Source organism: Liolophura sinensis, chromosome 10 (genome assembly GCF_032854445.1).
Source record: "Liolophura sinensis isolate JHLJ2023 chromosome 10, CUHK_Ljap_v2, whole genome shotgun sequence".
NCBI lineage: Eukaryota > Metazoa > Mollusca > Polyplacophora > Chitonida > Chitonidae > Liolophura > Liolophura sinensis.
The window spans coordinates 17265173-17281142 of NC_088304.1; the positions used below are offsets into that span (position 1 = coordinate 17265173).

The window sequence follows — 15970 nt, forward strand, 5'->3', positions numbered from 1 at the left end:
GAAACTTGCTGTGAGTGATGAACAGGATTTTGGAATTTAGTTATTTCGAATAATTAAGGATATTTGCATTTTAGCTCGCCGTTACGAAGCAAGCTTTCCTGTTTGGGTCAGCTGTTGTCATTGTATTGTAAATAATGTGGACATTGTACTTGATTTTTCTATTCTGGTAAAAACTACCATGTTTTTAACTTGCTGTGTTTACAGGTGTATATGTAGCTTCGGGAGTAAGATGTTGTGTTTGAGTCAACTGTTATCTGTTTTCAACATACCTTCATGAAACTTAGGCTACCATTTGAACTGAAGCTATTACCGGCAAGCTGTCGGGTTTCTCATAACCCTGGTTTTTCTGTGTTGAGGACACGCTGTGTTCTTGTAAACACAGATTTCTGTATGCCTTTTACAATGTATATAGGGACGCGCTTATTGTCTCTCTAGCTACATTTGTACCAGATTTATGGTGTGTTAAATTTTACCTAAGTCTTGGTATTTCTCTGGTATACATAGATAAATTATCTGTAGAAAGCTAGTACTAGGAGCCTGTGACACTGGCCGATGCATGTGCCTTCCTATACTGCCAAGGAATGTTTAAACCACCCGCAATACAGTGACTGTTGTCATCTAAGTATTTGCCCAGCTAATCATAGGATTGCAATGACCACCCATTACATGGATAGCCAATCGTGGTTAACGACTTGCATAGCAAAGACCACTCCATCGAGTTGGTGTGCGAACTCCCAACAAGGAAATTTTTACTAACATAGCTCAACATTTGCTGTACCATTCACATAGTTGCAATTGCCACCCATTACAGTACGCGAAATGCCAAATGCTGTTCGGTGGGGCATCCGCGGCTCAGTTGGTTAGCGCGCTAGCGCAGCGTAATGACCCAGGAGTCTCTCACCAATGCGGTCGCTGTGAGTTCAAGTCCAGCTCATGCTGGCTTCCTCTCCGGTCGTACGTGGAAAGGTCTGACAGCAACCTGTGGATCGTCATTGGTTTCCTCCGGGCTGTGCCCGGTTTCCACCCACCATAATGCTGGCTGCCGTCGTATAAGTGAAATATTCTTGAGTATGGCGTAAAACACCAGTCAAATAAATAAATAAATAAATGCTGTTCGCGATATGCATATCAAAGACCACTGTCCACAATGACATCTATTACCTCCGCAACGATTCACAATCTATAGCATGCGAAGTCACTGCTCTGCAATCTTTATGTATACAATAAACAGTCAAATTCGTGATATTATAATAATTTATGCCTATCTTGTTGATGTAATGGCAAGACCGTAAAACTATCTGATTAGAGAATAATATCTGTCTATGACATTGTCATCCTACTTTATTTTGGTTTAAAGGACGTATTTGAACATATCACCTCACTACAACGTTAGGCAGATTCACGAATTGCTCGATTAGGCGAACTACCGGTGTTCTCTGAATGCCTTGTAACGCAAGGAACGCAATTTGTAATAACGCAGTATGTAACAAATGTGTTCTTAAACAAAGTTATCGTCGTTATTCTCATTCATTTCAGTTTAGGTATGCTAATTTTGAAATAAAATTTTCCAAGGCCTCCTTGAAACGAATAAGTTATTACCAAAAAGCCACTCTGAGAGTTACAGTTTGTAATAATTATTTCAACTTGTGATTTCAAGACAAGTTGTTGTTACAGTGGCTGGAATTAATATAAGCGCAAATCGGTCAACGTATCGCCCATCCGCTATATGCAATGTACGCTTTTCAAGAATCCAGTACAACTTGGTATTTTGTAAAACATTCGCTGTACAACTGTTTTACTTATGTGGTTTTTCGTATTTCAATTAAGAGGTGCACACGTTAATTACTGATTTATTTCATAATGTGTCTTCCGGAAAAGAAAAAACAGAGTGGGTAGCTGGAGCTATGTTTTTGTATGCAATTTACTCACAAATATAACATAAACTTCGTGTATTGGGAATGATTACTGTAAAAATAAAGGCGTCTCTTTTAACGTTACCATGACTGCCTTTAACTCTGCCCTTTTCCTACATATACCGTTATATTTTGTTTCAACCGGAAACAGAGGTACCTAGAGTTAGGTCTTGCATTTGAAGATAGATACACATGTACTCTACGCTGTAGGAAACAACTTGAGTCTCACCAAAAAGCCACCAGGTGATGGACAAATCTCGAAAGTTACTAATTTTTTTGAAAGTCATTTATTTTTATTTCGTAGTTTTGATTTCATTTTCTTTATTTCTTATTAAGTTTCATTTTCTGTTTCATACTATTATTGCATTCAGATGGACGGTATACACCATTAGAACTTCTTTCTTTTCATGTATAGAGTGACGCGATTAACGACCAGTGACAAGTGAAATTTGATCGATTAAAATGCCTTGAATTTCAAAGGTTGATATGACCCTAAATGTATCATTAATGTCAAGTCCGTCAACATCTGTATAGATGCTGCATTGTTTACTGGGCAGTATTCTATAGCCACGAGAACACAAGCGACAGGAAAATAGGTAGATTGTTAAGACTTTGTCAACCTACTTAATCGACTGCTTGATAATACCCATCAGATGGCCCCTACATATATGACGATGACCTGTTTACCAAGTAGGAACAAAAGGATGGCACATTGTTCGTGTGTAAGCTAGATAACAGCTTCGTGAGTGCTTGAAAGCTGATACTTGACAAGCCTTCGTTCCACAACCTGCCCTTGTCTCAGTTTTAAATGTAACGTGTAGTCCTCTCATTAGAAATTCTAGTTCTCCCTCGGTGTACATTTTATTCTCCATTAGTGCCTTTAGGCAGTGTTCCGTTTATCTTTGACTTCTAAATGCTTGTTCTACTCTTTAGAAAAGAGAAAGTCGTTGTTAGAAAACTAAATCAGATCACTTTTGTTTTTGTTTTTTGCCATGAGTGAAGAGGATTGTTTTAATCGTTGATATGTTTACCATTATACATGTATTCATGTACATCTGGAAATGGAAAGAAAAACTCACAAATATCAGGAGTTCTCGGTTGTTCCGTATTTTAAGAAAAAAGATAAGTCACACTGGAAATGAAAGTCCATTGCTTGTAGTCCATACAGCAGCAGCGCTTTTTTAAATAAGAAACTGCAGTGCTCCAAAGAGAATAACAAGCAAAGTTGCACCTCTCTTAGGGTAATGTTCACAGTGTTCACAAAGTGAACCTTTAATTACATACGTAGTCCCTTATAGCCAAAGAAAAGACAAAACTCCGGGAAATAATTTCTTACTGGCCTATTTTTGCTGATGTGTAGACACGAACAGCGAGGCGAATAAGGAAATTTATTGAATATTATGCAAGGTTACCTCCGAATACTGAGATCAGAGAGATCAATTTATCAATTTAACTCAGAGTTTTATTCCAACTACCCATGTATATGTAGCAACATATGCATTCTGTAGCACCATGACTTCAGGAGAATTAGGTAAGAAAAGCTGCAGTGATGTAAGTTGCAGTTTATTTAACGTCACTAGAATTACTCAAAATATTGTGTTGTCATCACGTGTAGTAAAACAATGTCTCGAGTGTGAAGTTGGTTAAGTTTTACTTCAGTTCTTTGTTATCCCAGGTTTAGGAAATGTGATGTACATTTTTTTCCATTAGTTTATCCTTCACATAAAAAGGACTTCCCATTTTATTATTGGCCCAAGAGCCATGTATACAAAGGCAGACTAAACTCTCTGGGTTAATATTTACACATTTACAGGCACACTCGCAGTTTGCATGCATATATACATGTGCCGTGGTCTATTATGTTTATGAAATCGACAGAAATCTGTACTAATTAACATGCCTGTCTATATAAGCTGATACCCTGCTTGACTTCATTGAATTCATCTGAAACTTCAAGTTGGATCATGGATGTACACTTGTGGTTTCAGGGGTCACGGTATTGTTATTTTACACCTGTGTACAAGGGGCATCTCTGTTTGTAAAATCTGAACGTATCGTATCTGGTTGTAGTGGAGGAGTTGGGGTGGTTGTCTCAGTGTCCAGGAGCGTGATTTTGCGTGTGTATGGCGATTGAGTAGTGGGGGGATAAAATTGTGCATATATCTGATCACAATGAATGGAAATCAGTGCGGACCAAATAGCGTCGTGATGTATTAATTTTCGCCCACTGTGTTTGGCCGGTGGTATGTGCATGTGTAACAAGCTGTCCCCCCGCCACTCCCGGCGTCGTCATTCGAAACGATAAAATCAAACCTGACAAACAGACTTCACTCGCTCGCGTGGTAACTGTTCAACCTGTAATATCTGTGGACTGGACAGCTAGTGGGTTTGCGCTATCCACGACCCGTTCTCAGTGACACGTTTGATTGGATTGCAGTATCAAACCGTGTTGTTAAGGTTAATCCTGGACTGACTTCTTTGCCTGACGGAACGAAGTAGGAGGCAGGGAAGGTTAACGGGAGATAATTTTGGACACATTCCTTTGTCATGTAAGCTGCAAGTTTGTTTAAACGTACTGAAACAGCCAGAGGGTTTGTCATCACGCACAAGCACTGGCTCTCTACTTCGATGTGAACACAATACACAGCTAGAGTGATTTATCCATCTATCCGTACAGGTAAATTTCCTAGGTCTTTTCCTTTGTAGTGGCTGGTTATCGAATAGATTTTAGCCAGTTAAACACTCTCAAATTTTCTTCCAAGTCATAGTTTGTATATCGCTCTCTAAAAACAATGGTACCATTTTCCAGAAAAAAAAAACATTTAGCTCGTGTAAAGTACATCAGCAACAACTTCAGGGCGATTTAGTCTGAAACAACTCGTCGTTTACCTTTGACCACTTTCCCTGAAAGTTACTTACCTCATAAATGGTTGTTTTTGTGTATTTAGATTGGAAGTCCACGCGTCTTGTTACGCGCAAAACTTTTTTTTACAACATTTGGTGTGTTTCCGTAAAGTCTCAAGTAAAATGCTGAAGGCTGTCGAAGTTTATTTCCTAGATTTTAGAAGCTAGGCGACAAGTTTTTTGCGAGACTTACTGACTTAGGAGAATATCACTTATCACTCCACTTGCAAACTGTGGTAGGAGAGTAGACTAAGTTTAACCCGAATTTATGATTATAGAATATGCATTTAAAGTGATGTGAACTATGTAATACATGGTAAGAGCATGGTTTACATATGTAGCCTATCGATTTTTAGTTTGACCGGGTTTATATAACAAATTTATAACCTAAGTTTAATGTTAATTACTTTCCAATCCTTATTTTATATGTCAGTGACTAATGTACCTATCTCAGCAAATTTGTTTGTAAGCTTTATTAAGCTTTATTACATGGCTGGTAAGTGTTGATCAACTTTTGTGATATGCCGGTCAGTTTTTTTTTTTTTTTGTTCGTCCTTTAATCCTTATTCTGACATTGTATCAGACAATGTCTGCAGAACTCCTGGGAAATGAGTAATCAAATTTAGGCTGAAGCTTAGTTACACTGTACTCAAATTTAGATTGAAGCTTAGTAACACTGGAAACTCCTCAATTATTCAGCCACCATTCATTTTTATATCTATCTGCCCATGTTTCTTGAATAAATCTTCACTTTATGAATCCAGATGCTGTCGGCGGTGGGACGAGGGTTGCGTTCCAAATGGTTACGTTTCAAAATCTTTTTTGAATTTATTCAGATGTTTGTTGTAATTCTTACCTCTCACTGTTTTCTTACCAAAAGGTTCACACCAGAATATCGCTCCAGTTACATGTACGTGGTATTTTTGTCATCCGGTATGAAGGTGGTTGAACCGACGTGTCAATGCTCTCCTTGTGTCCGTCCTAACATCTATCACACCTGTTCTTTTGACAAAGATGTCTCTTACAGTTTTCAACGAATCAATGATTATTTCATATTTAGACAGGACCGTTGAGATTGACTTTCGTTTTCTTCGCAATCCAGTATGCCTACTGTCGGCCATCTTGGATTTACCAGCCGTCACACAGGATCTTGTGAACAGGCTGTCTTTAACAGTTTTCAATGGATTAAGTTCGTAATTAGAACTAGAGGCTTATTGAGAGTATAGGGTAGATGTTTGCCGCTATTTTTGTGTTGCTCCTGTTAGCCGTTATGGATTATGGACGTCACATGTCTCCTTGTGAACAAGACATCTGGATCAGTTTTCAACCAATCAAGTTAATAACTACACAGTGGATTGAGGTCAGGAGAGGTACGGTAGAGATTGATTTTTTTTGTGAATAAATAATAATCATTAAGTTTCATTTTAGCGCCACATGATCTGGCGACCCCCAAGCGCAAAGTCCAGTAAGGTAATGTTCTACTTAATTGAACACTAGACTACCGCATTGTGATTTTTCTTTAAACCTTTGCCCCAGGATACCTTGTTCACTCTAAGTTGATGTCAGAATATAGTTTGCCTCAAAGCGTGAGGCAAGTTACTGTAGAAAATATGCTGTTCATAAGGATTTGGGCTGACTTGTAAGATGGCGGCTTTCTGTCATTGTGTACATCCGATTTATATACAAACATAGTGGTGCTTTCATATCCATTAATGTCACCCAACTTACAGGCTTGTGTTTGTTACAGCTGTAGGATGGACGACCAAACCTCGAACCACTGTCCAATATGACGAAAGCAGGAGGGATTTTATGCTTTATAAATGTATTTCATGGTATTAGTGTCATTTTAAAGATTTTCTGTCACGCAAATGAGGTATTTTTTTTTTATTTAAGTGGCGGTATAACTCTGTACAGGTTGAGGCTGGAGAAGAGCCAGCGCGCTTCTACGAGTACGTGACAAACTTCTGCACTGAGAAACACCGACAAGTTCATCATTTAGCCTTATAACGTGAGTCTGACGAAACGGATCATTATTGTTTAACGCCACTTCGGCAGTATTGCAGCCGTATCGGGGCGAAAGGTTTCATTAAGTAAGAACTGAGCAAGACGGTTCCATAGTGTATGCCACGTATCGATACGTGACATACAATATAAAACATTTTGAAACTACTTCTTCAATCGAAGGCAGTTGCTTTTGATGAAAAACATGCACAGCATCGGTTATATATAGTTGCTAAGGAGATACAGCGATTGATATAGACTTCAGTTATTCAGCTGTGTGTCTTTCGCCTTTTCCACCGCATCCTATGATTTAGTTCAGCCTGTTTGGGAGTTGTTTCAGAGTATGTTTTAGCTCAGCCGGGATAACCGAATCTCGCCGCCTAGTTTTTATTTACCTCATAGCGAATTAGGTTAATTTTGCCACCATATAGAACGGGCAAATAAGTTACAAGTATTTCTATGTGATGCATGCAGTTATGAAATTTTACACCCTGTTTATAGAAAAAATATGGGTCTTTTAATGGACTGCAAGTCAAATATACTCGCAACGGGATACTCCTTAAGTACATTTACAGGAGTTACGGGGAAATATTATCAAGCAGCTAAATGACCCATAGACGTTAGTTGTGATAGGCGTTAGTTGTGATATTAGCTACAGTTAGCTAATAGTTACAGCTATTGTATGATTACTATATATATATGATGTGGTTGATTTGAGGCGATGTGTATTCTTGGGTACGGCTAGCGTCGGAACGGTTTGTGGATTCTCATAAATAATACCACTTTTCTCCCTGCCCGATCCCCTATCGCTCTACTGTATGAGACAGTGGCAAATAAGTTCATATAACAGACATAGCCTAGCTTTGTAGACAGCATTAAAGAACCAACCGCAGAATTAATCGAAGATCAAAAGCTGGGGTGGTTATCTACGATTGAGAATTGACATCTGTATATATTCAATTCATTGTATACCTCATATATCGCAGCCGTGGTCTGAGTGAAAAGTAATTGAATTGGCTGGTTACGAAAACAGTCGTGCGGTCCTGTTTATACAATAACGGGACCTAGATACATCGTTGTGTTAAATTCGACCAAGTGGTGCAAACGGCTGATTTAGTGAATACGTATTTTGTTTTCAGGCTGATGGTGAAGACGTCTAGTTGAGTGATAGTATGGACAATGTATGTCTGTATGTGTTTCTCGAGGAACTCAGTATAAGAATAAGCAAGGATGTAAGTGTCTGGTCCAGGGATCACGAAACCGTCTCAGACTCAAGTCGAAATTGCAGATCACTTTAAATATTTTATTTCTTACTGAACAAGGTCAAAGTATTTCTTGACAACGTAAATTCTGAGTAAGTCATTGTAAAACATTAACAAATTTCAGTTAGAATAAAGGACAGGAATGTACCAAAATTCATGATTGAAATTTTGAGTCCAGTCTAAGATCGCTTCGTGATCCCTGGGCCATGGTTAACAAGTTGAGTTTATATAGTTTATTGTGTTGCAACGAACAGTTTAAGTATGTCTACTTTTATTTTGTTCCTTTTAGTTGGTGAAAATGCATTAACCACGTTTATTAGATATCCACAGGATGCCAAGGCATGGCATCATGTAGTAACCTTATTACCACGTTTTCTTCTTGCAACAACATGCATTGCGAGCATCTCCTCGTTGTCCCTCGGCAGGATGCATGTCTGTCATTGTAAGCCTTTGTTAAACACTGCCGAGCAATTCGAGAACAAGTCGATAATTCCTCCCAATGTCTGTTTATCCCTGGAAAATCGTGTACATTATATGGGCTGTATGTATAGGCGACATAAATGACTACAGTGAAAATAAAACTAAAGCAGCGACGGTAGTCTGCGACGATAGTGACGATTTGCCAACTACAGTTGGCAAATGATCAAGTAACCGGTGAAATCCGGTCTCTTGTCAGTTTGCTTCAGTTGAATTTTTGCTCTCATTATTCATGTGAATGCTAAATAAGTAGCAAATGATAATTAGCAAAACCCTTCCTCCCCCCCCCCCCCCCATAATGCTGGTCGTCGTCGAATAAGTGAAATAATCTTGAATACGGCGTAAAACACACCAGTCAAATAAGTAAACATACAACCCTTCCCCTAGGACCATGACTGAAGCGGAATTAGGTAAAGGAGAACAAAACAATGATGTTCATTGCAATTTACTAGACCCTACTGGTACAGAAATGCTCAATCATGATTCTATCTACTTTTATTTACGGTCGAATTTGTGTTCTAAGGGACCAGTTTTGATTCGACATGCATTTTCTTACGCTTTATACCAGCCCTTGTCCTGTTTGTGGCAACCTTAATTTCTTTAGGTATGATGTGTTCTACTTAAGAAGATACTAATAGCTTGTCTTTAAGTGGTCCATTGAGCTGTCCAGTTATCTAGTATTTACGGTAAATTGCAGTAATCTTCACTACTGACCAACCTTAAACCCATGGTGTGAAAAGCAGCGCCACTCATTTACTGGCCACGTTTAGTCTTTGTTTATTTATAAGTTGGAATCTTGAACGATGACTCCTCAAAAATCGGCCGTCTTTTTCGGGGTATAGTGGGTAAATTAGGCGTGAAGAGGCCATACAGTGTGGTGGTGTGTTATTGCTGGAGAGCACAGTCACGAGCTTCTCCTGTGTTAATATGTAATAGGTAACTGGTGCGCATGACTGCCAATAGACACCATAAACAGGTGGTCTTGTCTGCAGACATGGTATTGTCACGATCATTTACATTTAATATGAGGAAGGCAGGCACTGTAAATAGAAAGTCGGGTTTAACAGCATACCCTTGTGATGTTTACCATGAAAGGATATTCGTGATTTGTTTGATGTCGGCCTATCGGTTCATCTGTCTTTGTCAGTACGTCTATCTGTCTTTGTCAGTCCGTCTATCTGTCTTTCTGTCAGTCCGAATGTATGTATGTGTGTTTTTCCGCAAGGCCATCTAGATACATGTCACAATAATAACTAGCATAACACATACGGATGATATTGGCAAACTAAGTAATACATAGAGACAAATGTATATGGTAATATAAGAATTAATATAATTAGTAAATAAGTAAGTGCTTAGAGAAATGCAGTTCTACAAGGAAACAATATTTACAAGATAGAACAGACTAGAAAAATACAGATGTGAGTCAGAAGTTAATGTTAGAGCATAGTGTTTAAGGTAACGTGATTGAAAACTGGAAAGTGTGGGAGCTTCTTTATAACCTGAAGGTAGTGAATTCCACAATAAATTGCCTGGAAAGGTGTAATTGTTTCCGAGATAATTAGTTATTGGTGGTAATAGTTATGCCTTGAATTTCGTAGATTAAAATTGGACATTTTAATATTGGGAATAAGTTTTTTTTTTAGATAGCTGGGAGTAAGGTTGAGTAAGGTTAGCTAAATAGTATGCAGACGTTCCGCGTAGATTAAGTAATTATCTTATAGTAATTGTTAACACAGTACAGCGTTGCCTGGAATAGGTAACTTCTTGCTGCGGGATATTTAAAGGAGTTAGCACCGAGCTGAACACCGGTTTAACATCTGTGTTCTCAGATCTGGGTTTTGGGGTCCGTGTCACAAAGCACATGTGGCGTTAGCTATAGTACTACCATTGTGATGTTTACATGTATGTAATGCTACATCCTCATGCCGAGAGTGGCTCCTAGAGGTAACAGTTAAGGCTGTTGGGCTAAAAAAAGATCTCACGGTCTGATCGGCCTGAAACTTGCTGTGGTCTTGAGGTCCTCAAGTAAACCGCATTGCTAAGCACGTGGCCATATGTTTGTGAAAGGTATATCCATTGTTGTCCCTAAATCTTACCAGGGATTATCCCCAATTCCCTCCTTCTGTTCTGTTCTCTTCATGTATCTATGTCCTTGTTTGTCAGCGAGAGATCTCTCAATGTCTCTTCTAACCCGCGCACGGCGTGAGCGTTGTCATCCCTTTAGTGCTTGTTAAATAAGCCATTGTTATCCGTGGACACTTGTGCGTTGTTTTGGATTCCGTGTTCGCGAATCCCGCATCTGACACTGACGTTACTCGACGCGAGTAGATCGATGCTCAGCTCAAACAGTATCAAGCCTAACGCCTCTCGGTGTAAATGTCTCCTTCAAGCCAAAAATCTTGTCGGAGTTTCTTGTTGGACGACAGCCGTCGACTTTTTTCAACATGTCATTCTCAGCTAATGACCAATTACTCCGGGCTAATGGCAGTGTGGAGATCAGTGATTTCATATTTTCAATGTTTATGAAAGGACTAGGCAGTTAAAGCCATGGTATATTTTGTCCACCTAGTGCTGACCGTGTAGTATGGATTGAAGACGCATTAACAGCCGTTTGACAAATCTGGGTATCTGGGAAAAAACATGACACGCAACTGAGTTTGACATTGTGCGATTGCAATGTATTCTACGATTTGAACGAAAGCGAACTGAAAACTATTTAGATGTGAACTTGATTTTGGTAGTTTGATGTTGCAACCTACCGTTTTCCTTGGTCTATGTAACGTGGATGATTTGAAGGTATGACTTTTGAAATACCTCTTAAGCTTCCAGTCTTATGGCATGGAATATATGGATAACAGCCCGTCTATAGCACTTTATAGCTGATGAACAATTACGTGGAGAGCAACTTTAACTTATAATGCAGAGCCTCAAGAGTCAATTTAGTCTGAAATGACACCGATGTAAACAACCTTTTGGGTCTTTAAGAAAAAGAGAATTTGTGAAGTCTGTCAAGATGTATACAGATTTGTGACAAAATGGCTTTGTTGCAAGTGAGTCGTTGCCGAGTTCTTTCTGTCACTGGTGTCATCTGTGAGTCGTTTAAATTTCACATGCCATATCGCATATAAGTCTTAATTTTGAAAACAGATCTCTGCATTGTTGACACAGAATGTGTGCTAAGTAAATAGCACGACCGTTACAGTTACCTTACAGTTATACATGTTCGATGGACAATGAGCTTTCTTTGCCACCACCCGCCTTTTTTCCCCTCTCTTGCTGAAGAAAACGCCAAATAAACACAACAAATGAATAAATGATTTCTCCGTTTCATTTCATTGAGCTAAGCAATGAATCGCTTATTAGACAATTTTACCGTTCCAGCCATTTAGCCATAATTAACTGTTTATAATGGACTGACCCCATGCCTAATCAATTCAACTGGACGAATCATGCTGGTGAACCAATGCCCGTTTTCTTAATTATCGTATTTACGTAACACAGTCGCATTGTTAAATGGTTTTAGCCTCGTCGAATGTATCCATTTGGTTGTGTAATGAATTTTACTATTGTATGGTGTGGTTGCCAAACTTTATGCATCCACTTTCCCTCTGAAATTCTCTGGAGACAGCTGGGCGATGGAGACGTTTGATCAAAAGGATGATTCTTGATGAGAATTCAATATACCACGTTCTTATCCCTAGTCGATTCCTTGTCATCTGCCGGTAGGATTGATCATGTTAGGAGGAACATCGATTTCTCGTTTTCTTTTGTTTCTGTGTAGTCTTCACGGTCACTCACTTAAGAAGTAGGTTCCCGCAATAAACAAAGCATTTCCAGTGAGTATAATTCCACTCCTTCCACTGCATCCCAACTCCCCATTGGTGTCCCCATTGGTCTTGTATAATACCAGACGATGTCACATTGACATGCTTAGAGCCTTGACAGCCTCCTAGGCCTCAAACTGCATGCCCAACAATTTTTTTTTTCCAAAATCTCCACAAGCTTTTTTTCTCAAAAACTTCAGAGGCTTTTTTTTTCAAAAACTCCACTGACTTCTCATTCGTTTTGTCCAGGTGTTTTCTCTTTCCTGTGCCACACATCATTTGTCCATTTGGATCTGTCCACGAGCTGTGGGCTCAAGGGGTCTGATGGCTCCCATAAGATCAGCTGAGCCCATGACAAGTAAATCGACGAACGTCAAACTCACACCGGATTATCGAAAGTGTTCAAATGTCGGGCTTGGACTAAAAACCACTTAATTCCTTCCCGGTAGACTGCATTATAAAGGCTTTCCATTGAATTCTCAGGACAAGGGATGCTTCAGCTTAGAAATGTTCGCTGTTCTGCATGTCTGCGGCCTTGATTCTCTTTTGTTCTGGGCTTCTGTCGATACAGTTTGTTTCAGCATGGCTGTGTTTTATCTCCTTATGATGTCGGTATCGGCAAAGAATCAGTGCGGTTGGAGATTACTTTCAGGTGTTTGAAAACCTGTTCCTTGTTCTATTCTCAGTACTTCTGTATTTTATTTTTTCCACTTCTAGTTCGCCGTTAGAAGTAAGGCGAGATTTTGGGCGAGAGGTGGCAAAGTTTCGTTGTCGGTGTCTGTGTCCCGGTAGGCGTTTTTATTAAGGTCACCAATTCCGTTTATGAAGTTCCAGAGTGAGCTTAGTTTTCTTTTCTGAATGGGAATGCTGTGAAGATGAAGACCTCTACTAGACCAGTTCCAGTGAATTTAGCCTCGTTGTAAGGTTTTATGTTTAGGTAAAATAGTCTCCCTACTTCTCCAGGAAGCTTAATGGATATGGAGGAATATATATGTTATATTTGTCCAGATCCCGCTATCTCTCTATCTCCCTGTCTGCTCCTTCGCTCTCTCCCTTCCCCTTTACTATTCCCTTTCGCTCTCTCCCTTCTGCTTCGCTGTCTTTCTTTTCGCTCTCTCCCTTCATCTGTCTTTCCCTTTCTTTTCGCTCCCTCTCCCTCCTGCTTCGCTGTCTTTCCATTTCTTTTCGCTCTCTCCCTTCTGCTTCGATGTCTTTACCTTTCTTTTCGCTCCCTCTCCCTTCTGCTTCGCTGTCTTTCCTTTCTTTTCGCTCTCTTCTCTTCTCCTTTGCTGTCTCTCTTCTCCTTTGCTCTTCACTTCCTTGATCTTTCTAGCGTGCACCTATACAATGAACAGAACACGGCTTTAGTTCCATCGGCCATCGCGCTTTTCATTGTTTTCTTATTAAACTAAGTTATTCTGAATACATGGAATGAAAGAGACCAAACAGCCCCTGCTCTTTCTGTTTTCCTGAGTTTGCTATTGTTACTCCAGCTGATGATATTTTCATTTGATGTAGTTGATAGAGAAGAGGCATTTAGAGAAGTTTTGAATATGAATATTTTGACTGTCAACCCGTTTGCTAGTGATATATGAATAAAGGATTTATGCATGCCAGCTATGATTGTTAGAACACAGATTCACAAATTGCAAAACCAAGAGAGTTTAATGTTATCAGCTTTCATTCCTATCCTCATATATATATATATATATATATATATATATATATATATATATATATATATATATATATATATATATATGAAGATAGGAATGAAAGCTTGTATAAAATCTTGTATAAATGATCATTCACTTATGGATCATTCCACAGCTGTTTTACGTTTTACGCCGTGAGCATTTACACTTCAGTTCTGATTATAATCTCTCTCTTTTTTCTCTAAAATACTCTTGAGTTGTAATGTAACATTATATACTGGAAAAAATAACTTCAGGCTTGAAAAACATAGTATATGCATGCAACCAGTATGATTAGCTTTTGGAATGTTCCACTGACCTCGTTTTTTCAGCTCAAATTCCCGAATGGGCGAATATTTTCATTTCAATCCCTTTATCTATCGCTCTCCCGGTTTCTCCCACCATAATGCTGTCCGCCGTCGTATAAGTGAAATATTCTTGAGTGAGGCGTAAAACACCAATCAAATAAATAAATAAATCATCTATCGCTCTAAAATGCCGCGAACAAAAGATGTAAATAAACAAGGGATAAAAGAATGAGGGGGGGGGGGGGGGGGGGAGGACGCGGAAAGCTACACATTTTGATATTTGACAGTATTATAATTGAAAAACCTTGCGGATTCCCGAAACGGTTGGGGCTGAATGACAAACGCAGTATTCACGGAGCTTTTTTACGACACGGCCACTATAAAATTTAAAGGGTAGCTGCGAGCAGTCGAAATGAAACAAGTTTGTGGGGGCACTGTAGCTGCCTACTTACTTACACGACACTGTTGACAGCTTCTATGTATAATGCTTGAAACGCAAGACTGTAGACTTTTCAGAACATTTCAAACAACTGAATCTCTTTCTTTACAGAAAAGAGACACATGGCTACCATATCCGGTGATTGGTACTGGCGATTAATTTAAAATGTGTGTTTTTGTTTCGTGGGGGAAGTGGAGGACTAGTATTGTTTGTCTATCGTGCGATGTTTAAAGAGTCCAGTTGATAACTCTTATGTGGCTAGACGAACATATACAATAACAATGTTTCACTCATACGACGGTGATCAGCATTATGGTGAGAAGAACCAGGATAGAGCCCTCGGGAAACCCACGGCTTTCCGGAGGTTGCTGACAGACCTGCCCATAATGTACGTAAAAGGCTGATTTGAGTTTCCACCTGATGTTCACAACAAAGCTTTTCATTTCACAGTACTTGGTGCACATCATGCCCGAAGCGATTTGTTGCTTCCGTCTCGTATTTCTTAGGTTGGTGATTTTATGTCGCCATAAAATATCTCAGCGGATTACATCAGTTTGTAGAGTGCACCTGCTTCCTATCTGTTCCGTCATCTTGCCATTAGTTATCTGCATCTAACTCAACCTCTGGCTCGTTTTGGTAGCAAGCTCAAGAGTGAGCCATACATATTACCTGCCATTGAGATATGCATGGGTTGTAATTTTCATTCTTATGTAAATCGTAATTTTCCTGCCAATTACATAGGCCTGGACAGACCACCTTGATATCACCTTGAGTTTTTTTTTATGTTGTATTCCGAGAAGTATCGCGAGATATTGATACTATTGGGCACTTTTTAGAGATAAAAAACGTGGATAGCAAACATGATAACTGTCGCCAAAGCGCTTTCATGTGCCACACGGTGAGGTGACGTGGCACAACACGGGCGATCATTAACCCTGTAACATTGTCCTCGCCAGGTCCCCTTCAGGCTGTCCTGTTTAATCCTTTCTTGTCATATCAACTCGCAACTGTGCGGATTGTTGAATCCAGTCCAAATTGCTTTGAGACGAAGTACGCAGCGTGGCTCTGACAGTAGCCTCTCAGATAGACTCCATGAATTATGGCGAAAACGTGTATCGCTTTACCCGATTGGCAAATCTTTTCTG

At 39.4% G+C, this 15970-nt stretch overlaps 2 protein-coding genes across 4 annotated transcripts in view; one reads left to right on the top strand and one right to left on the bottom strand.

Annotated features, from left to right (window-relative positions):
• The window catches only part of LOC135476306 (protein-tyrosine sulfotransferase 1-like), a 47746-nt gene that overhangs the window by 25990 nt on the left and 5786 nt on the right, over nt 1–15970 (top strand). The gene's annotated exons all lie outside the window — the stretch shown is intronic.
• LOC135476936 (putative uncharacterized protein DDB_G0271982) lies at nt 13399–15415 on the bottom strand. The gene is made up of 2 exons (XM_064757083.1): nt 15374–15415; nt 13399–13713 (listed from the first exon to the last, which is right to left on the bottom strand). The coding sequence occupies exons 1-2, from the start codon at nt 15413–15415 to the stop codon at nt 13399–13401; spliced, it is 357 nt and encodes a 118-aa protein (XP_064613153.1).

Coding starts and splice junctions, on each gene's coding strand:
- LOC135476936 (XM_064757083.1), bottom strand. CDS start 15,415: ATGACGGAACAGATAGGAAGCAGGTGCACTCTACAAACTGAT. Junction 13,714..15,373: donor GGTGCACTCTACAAACTGAT/GTAATCCGCTGA, acceptor GGTGCACGCTAG/AAAGATCAAGGAAGTGAAGA.